The following is a 6,976-nucleotide window of genomic DNA, read 5'->3' as shown; positions in this document are numbered from 1 at the left end:
CTCTCAGTAAACACTTTTTTTTTTTTCCCTGGAGTAGATTCCGGAGCACTCACACCAGGTCAGTCCATCACGCTAATGCCTGTGCGGGTTCACCTACCCGCCTCTCCTCGCAGGTAGCACCTGGTCAGCACTTGCCCGCCCGCGAAGAAACCGCGAGGCCAACTTCTCAGCCTCGGAACCCTTCTGCACGGAGAGCTACTAGCAGAACGGCTCCACTGCGCCAGCAGCCGCCGGGAGGCTGGTATTCCGCCTCCTCGCCCCCCCTCGCCGTTGTTAAAGTTTGCTCCCCATTCGCCGCTTCCCACCCCCGCCCCCTGCCTCCGCCCTCGGGCTGGAGGACCACAGAGGAGTTCCTGGGACCTCGGTGCACAAACACACCCACCAACAAAAAAAGCCCATTAAATCTTCCCTCCTGCGAACTCGCGCCCCAGCGGATACCTCTTTGAACTGACCCCACCCCCGAAGCCCCCGCAGACCCCGCGCTGTCTGGGGATCTCCCAGCCCTCCTGGGCTCACTCCCTCCTCCCGGTTGCGTACTTTTGCAGCGCGCTTGGTCTTTGATGTCTCTTTACATTATGGCAGAGCAGCTACACGCTCTTCCCGGGCGCAGGGCTTTGTGTAACGGAACTGACATTTGGCCTTGATACCTGTATCTCTTGGTGATTGCAACAAATTTTAAAAATAAATATTGTACTTTGATCTCCCGGCATTGCATTTTTAATGGACGCTCCGAACAGTACTTCATTAAGTTTTTCAGGAGCCCCGAGTGCAAAGGGAGAGAGGCTAAAACAGCACTTTGTGAAAGTCTCTCTCCAGACTTCAGCTTGCGCCTGGGAGGGCTGGAATCCCGGCGGGTGTTCACAAATGGAGGAGAGGCCCAGAGCCAGGACTTCAAACAGTCAAGGGAGGGCCTACCGTGCACCCACACAATCCTAAATACTTTGAATGTATTTACCTCTTTTAAGCCTACAAGGACTCTACAAGGTGAGCATTGCTATAACCCCCATTTTACAAATTGGGAAACTGAGGCACAAAGCGGTTGTGTAAGTTGCTGGCCCAGGTCATCAGCCAGGTCATCAACTAGAAAGTGGCATCTAGAAATCAGCCTTCAGATTCTCAGAGTTGGAGCTCTTAACACCAACCCACTACTCCCTCCCTGCTGGCCACTGATGGTGGCTTATTGGCTAATGGGGCATCTTGGAGAAAAAGTTCTCTTCTATAACAACTATGGAGATGTGAATTGGCTTCTCTCGCCTTTTTGTTAAAATAGTGAACAGATTCGGCAAACGAGAATGCCTCCTAGCCTTCTTGGCCCAGCCTGGCCTGCAACCACCGATAGTGGAGGTCGAAGAGCCCAAAGGAGCCCGAGAGGAAACTCACTAAGGGACCAGGCCCGCTTCGACAGTGCCGACAGGTGCCTGTGTGTGTGCACCATGGGACTCCCTGGCCTCTGACTTGCAGGCGGGAAAGGGCTCCTTCCTCTCCCAGGCTTCGCGGGTAATCGATTTTCTGGACGCATTGTGGACAAGTGTAGGTCTTCCGGGCCTCCGGAGCAAAACACTAAGTCCCCTCTCATTACTAGCTCCCAGAGCACTCGGACCTCCTCTTCAGGAGCCAGACCGCGTCGGCCGAGCTGTGCAGTCACTGCTCACCGTTCCTGGGTGACACCTCGTTGCAGAGAAGAGGGGCGTGCAAGGACGGGACTTGGGAAGTGCTCAAGCATAGTATTGGGGCTGCGTTCGGCCCATTCGCCTTCAGCAAGATGTTTCTATTTTGCTGGCCGGCCCTGGGCGTGGGGAAATGGCCTGGTGGCATAGTGTCCTGACCCCTAATGCGAGTGCAGAGGGCACCAATACACAGCCCAGACTCCGAATCAGAAGCCTTTCGGTGTTGGGGTAACCGCTGGCGCCGCACGGCGAGTTGGGCCACCTGATCCGACCTCTCCACGTCAGTCCCGGCTGCTGTGCGGTACCCGGGAGGACCATACGCAGGAAGCCCGGCCGCGAGTTGGCTCAGAGGATCCCTGCCCGGTCGGCCGCGTCCTAGAGAAGAGGCGGTGTACCCGGACGCCGCAAGTGGAGCGGGGTTGGCCAAGCGCAGGCGGCCCACTCTGCTGCGCCGTTCCACGGAGCGTGGCCGCCGGCTGGAGGCCTCAGAGGCCATTCCCGGCCCCTAATGCCCTCCAGCGCGGTGAGGACAACGAGACGCCCCTCCTGCTCTCCCGGGTGAGGAGATCTGGGTGTCCGTACCTCCCCTGCAGGACGCGTCTTGCGCCGTGGGCCGGAGGAAGGCAGGTGGCCTGCCGTCCCTCCTGGGCCAGGCATGGCTGGCAGCGAGGGTTTGGGGAGCCCACACTCTGGAGAGCGTTTTCCTGACCCCAGCGAAGCACGGCCCGCGCCTGAAGAAATTTTTTTTCTTTACAAAGGTGCTGGGAACAACAGTTTTTATTGACTTTTCTTTCCGGTTAGGGAGCCACCCTCGTACTATCTGTGGTTTGCTCAACAAGAACAGCCACGGTCTTCCTCCACCGCGCCTTACTTTTTTCGGTTAGTTCCCTGTAGGTGTGTGCGGCTTGCAGGCGTGCGCACTTGCCTGGCCGGGCTTGGCACCGGGGTGGGGATTTCCAGCATCTCTGTGGGTTTCGGTGGGGCTTAATAGCGGTCAGCTTGCCTGCTCCGAGAGAGAAGAGCAAGACACCAAACATTTCCCCCTCGAGTTGCTCTGAGTGTCCCGCCAAGCTTAGCTTTGGGGGTAAGCGTGGCCCGGGTGTATTTCGCAGGCTCACTATTTGCAAAAGTTGTGGCCCGAGAACTTCCAGGTCGCCAGCCGGAACGTCGCAAGAGAGGCAGGCGGCCCTGGAGCGTGCGCGCCACCCACCGCCGCCCTGGGCGGCCGCCCGGCCCCGCCCCGCCCCGGGTCCCAGGGCTGCTCACCGCTCCGCGGGGGCTGGGCTGGGGGAGGAAGGGGGAGCATGAGGCGGGCGGGGCGCAGGGCGTGCCACGTTCAGCCCCGGGAATTCCCTCGGGTCCAAGGTGTGCTCGGGTTGACGACGTGCTCGGGCCGGTGCCTGTGCTGTCCGGGTGCCGGGTGTGTAAGTACCGGGGTCGGAGAGGAGAGAATTACCCTCATCTTCGTCTCCAAGTCCCGCGCCTGGAAGCCGAAGGCAGATTTCTCTGGAGATAGCAAAGATACTTTGTCACTTTGGGCGCTGCCTTGGCGCAAATCTTTAATTGCAAGGGAGCGGGGTGGGGGGGCGGCGGGAGAGGGGGATAGAGTGTCTCAAGCAACCCAAGCGCGGGTCTCCAGGCGGCAAGGCCCCCTTTGATCAGGAAAATCCAATTATTTGTGTATATACATTTCCCACATAGTGATTACTTCATTAATTGTCCCGCCTTTATCTCCTCCCTTCCCATCCCCCCTAATAATCAGTTCTTTTATCCAGACCAACAAACACACCATAGGAGCTTTGTGGATTCAAAGGATTTGCTTTCGCTTCTGAAAGAGCCGCTATTCTTTGATGATTGGGTAGCGGCAAACTTCAAAGCCATAAATCTTCCCTCTGACTGGCTGGCGGCCCAGCAAAGTCCTTATCAAATTCTTGGAGGTGAGCCTGAAGCGCTCAGACCGCTCGCGGGGCGAGCGAGCGGGTTGCGGCGAGGGGCGCGGGCGGGGAGGGCCCCGGCGCGCAGAGAGGGCGCCCGGGAGGGACGCTAAGGCGGCCCTTCGTCCTCGCCTTCGGGTCTCCATGCCTCAGCAGCGCCCTGCTCCTCAGCCAACGGCCCGCAAGCCATAGCCATGGCCGCCGTGGCCGTCCTCCGGAACGACTCGCTGCAGGCCTTCCTCCAGGTCAGGGCTGGGCTCGGAGGGGGCGAGGGAAAGGTGGGAAGGGTCATGTCTGGATCTTTCCTGATATTCTGTGCACCCTGAATTTCAAAGGGAATCCCGCTCGGTGGATACCAATGGAGTGAGACCTAGGGGTGCCCACACCAACTTCACACTGAACCCTTGTGTCAAGAGTGTGGCCTTTGGGGGAGGGACGCGCGTATCCAGGGCTTGTTCGGAGGTGCGCGTCTGGCTGAGAACCGGTCCCAGCTCACCCCGCTGGGCCCTCCTGGGGCGGGCGGAGGAGGAGCGCCAGAGTAGCGTGGAAATGAGAGCTTAAAAGATGGGAGGGAAGGCGGATGGGCATCCGGGCTGTGGGTGTTTCCAGACCCTTTCTGGCCGCGGAGCCGGGAGTGGCCCGTCGGATCTCTCTCCCCTCCCACTTTGTGCCTGCCTTCCTCTGAGGCTAGATGGCGTCTCTTTGCACCAAGTAGTTTCACAGGAAGCGCACCCGCGCTCCGCGTCCAGGTAGCGCAAGCACCAAAAGTTTCCCGGGACTGGTGGGTGCGTGCGTGGTGTGCGGTGGCGGGGGAGGGACACCCAGGACGGGGGAGGGGCGGCGGTATAATAGCCGGCGTGGGTGTGGCGGGCCGACCCGGAGACCGCGCTTGGAGCGCTAACCTTTTGTCTTTTCTCCGCCCTCCCGTGCCGCCGCCTATGCAGGACCGCACCCCCAGCGCCTCCCCAGACCTGGGCAAGCATTCGCCCCTGGCGCTGCTAGCCGCCACCTGTAGCCGGATTGGCCAGCCGGGCGCTACGGCGCCCCCGGACTTCCTGCAGGTGTCGTACGACCCCGCGCTGGGCTCGCCCTCCAGGCTCTTTCACCCGTGGACCGCCGACATGCCGGCGCACTCGCCCGGCACGCTGCCATCCCCGCACCCCAGCCTGGGGCTGACGCCGCAGAAAACGCACCTGCAGCCGTCCTTCGGGGCGGCGCATGAGCTGCCGCTTACACCCCCTGCAGACCCCTCATACCCCTACGAGTTCTCACCGGTGAAGATGCTGCCCTCGAGTATGGCGGCGCTGCCCGCCAGCTGCGCGCCCGCCTACGTGCCCTACGCGGCCCAGGCCGCGCTGCCGCCCGGCTACTCCAACTTGCTGCCGCCGCCCCCGCCGCCTCCGCCGCCCACGTGCCGCCAGCTGTCCCCCAACTCGGCCCCCGACGACCTCCCGTGGTGGAGTATCCCGCAGGCCGGCACCGGTCCGGGAACCTCGGGGGTTCCGGGGGGCAGCCTCTCCGGCGCCTGTGCGGGGGGGCCCCACGCGCCCCGCTTCCCGGCCTCAGCGGCCGCCGCTGCCGCCGCCGCCGCCGCCGCGCTGCAGCGGGGCCTGGTGTTGGGCCCGTCGGACTTCGCGCAATACCAGAGTCAGATCGCTGCGCTGCTGCAAACCAAGGCCCCCCTGGCGGCCACGGCCAGGAGGTGCCGTCGCTGCCGCTGCCCCAACTGCCAGGCGGCGGGCGGCGCCCCGGAGGCAGAGCCGGGCAAGAAGAAGCAGCACGTGTGCCACGTGCCAGGCTGCGGCAAGGTGTACGGCAAGACGTCGCACCTGAAGGCGCACCTGCGCTGGCACACGGGCGAGCGGCCCTTCGTGTGCAACTGGCTCTTCTGCGGCAAGAGCTTCACGCGCTCGGACGAGCTGCAGCGGCACCTGAGGACTCACACAGGCGAGAAGCGCTTCGCCTGTCCCGAGTGCGGCAAGCGCTTCATGCGCAGCGACCACCTCGCCAAGCACGTCAAGACGCACCAGAATAAGAAGCTCAAAGTTGCTGAGGCCGGAGTCAAGCGGGAGGACCCGCGGGACCTGTAAGCCCACCCGGGGGCGACTCGATGCCTCTCCTGCCTCGGGCTCCCTACCCAGCGCCTCTTCGGAGAGGTTCCGGTGGCCTGTGGGCAGCCGGCCGAGAGGAGACCCAACTGAGGCACTTACTTGCCCCTTCCTGCTTGCCCGCCTCCCAAAAGCGACGCTAGGCCTCCAGCTCCCTGGCCGGCCTGCGGACAAGGACCGTGTGCCCAGGAAGAGCAGGGGAGGTAGGGTTGAGAGCTGTGTGTCACGAAAGCGCAGTTTCAGGCTCTGAACCATTCCCACCATCTGGGAGACCTACAGTTTGGGGGGACTACCCTGGGCTGACCTTTGTATATAGGAAACGCTGCTGAAATCAAAGCGGAAGAACCTTGAGAGATTTGAAATAGTGCTGTGTTTTTTGCTAGGACTGGGCCGGGCTTTGTACAGGTTATTTAATAGCTTTCTTAAAGAATAATTATAATAATTATAACATTAATTAAAATGTTACTTTTGTCCTCAGCTCCATGCAGAGCTACAGCATGAAATGTCTCTGTAAAGCAATCAGCAGCTGCAGCGTGAAAATAAATACGTTAACTCCGGGGTCACCTCGGGAAGACCCCGCTGAGCCGGTCTCATTTGATCTTTTCTCCTTCTGAGAGGCTTTACAAAGCTGTCAGGTTTCACCGGGAATTTGAAGGCTCCTGTAGGCTGCCTCTGTCGGAGGCTTCTTTGGTTTGGAAGATCCTGGGCAAGTGTGTCGGGTGCAAAGATGCAGAAAGTAGGAGGGCAGGGTCAGTTTTGTGGTAAAGAGATTAGGGCAAGATTTTCCAGTTCCGCCTTGAGTTTCTCACGCGGCCTTAGGACTTGACCAGAGACTGTCGGGCTTCTCTTAAAAGTTGATACCTGCTGCACATACAATACACGATCTTTTTATCTGGCGAATTGCCTGTGGCTTTCCATTTGTTGGTACTCTCAGAGGTCACAGGCGAGCTGCACTTCCTCCCGGCAGCCGGCTAAGCTGCTGTCTGCAGGGGTACTACTATCTCGAGGATCTGTTCACAGATGAGATTTTGGAGAGTTACAGAGAGACTAGGGGCCCTTGTTCAGGTTGGTCTTTGCTTGGGAAAGAAGCGGCTCTCCTGTATTTCAGCCCCGTCATGATACACAACCTTGTCTTGCTTGTTTTCTTCTTAATCCTTTTGCTGTGGCAATCTTACCAGTCTTGTTTCACAATAGCCTCTTAGGGATTTCTGTTTAGGCCTGGAAATTTAGTTCCATTTTGTGTCTTGGGACTTTATTTTTTCAATCA

At 59.9% G+C, this 6,976-nt stretch overlaps 1 protein-coding gene across 1 annotated transcript; it reads left to right on the top strand.

Moving 5' to 3' along the window:
- The first annotated feature begins 3,698 nt into the window (after window positions 1-3,698).
- Window positions 3,699-6,239, top strand: SP5 (Sp5 transcription factor). Its single transcript, XM_032637751.1, has 2 exons — window positions 3,699-3,846; window positions 4,546-6,239. The coding sequence occupies exons 1-2, from the start codon at window positions 3,796-3,798 to the stop codon at window positions 5,689-5,691; spliced, it is 1,197 nt and encodes a 398-aa protein (XP_032493642.1). The 5' UTR covers window positions 3,699-3,795; the 3' UTR covers window positions 5,692-6,239.
- The last annotated feature ends 737 nt before the right edge of the window (window positions 6,240-6,976 follow it).

Source organism: Phocoena sinus, chromosome 7, assembly GCF_008692025.1.
Source record: "Phocoena sinus isolate mPhoSin1 chromosome 7, mPhoSin1.pri, whole genome shotgun sequence".
Taxonomy (NCBI): Eukaryota; Metazoa; Chordata; class Mammalia; order Artiodactyla; family Phocoenidae; genus Phocoena; species Phocoena sinus.
This window is presented reverse-complemented; position numbering and strand designations above follow the sequence as displayed.

What these genes read in the sequence shown, in the direction of transcription:
- SP5 (XM_032637751.1), top strand. Translation starts at nt 3,796, where the DNA reads ATGGCCGCCGTGGCCGTCCTCCGGAACGACTCGCTGCAGGCCTTCCTC. An exon ending in CGCTGCAGGCCTTCCTCCAG is followed by an intron (nt 3,847 to 4,545) that starts GTCAGGGCTGGG and finishes CCGCCTATGCAG; the next exon opens with GACCGCACCCCCAGCGCCTC.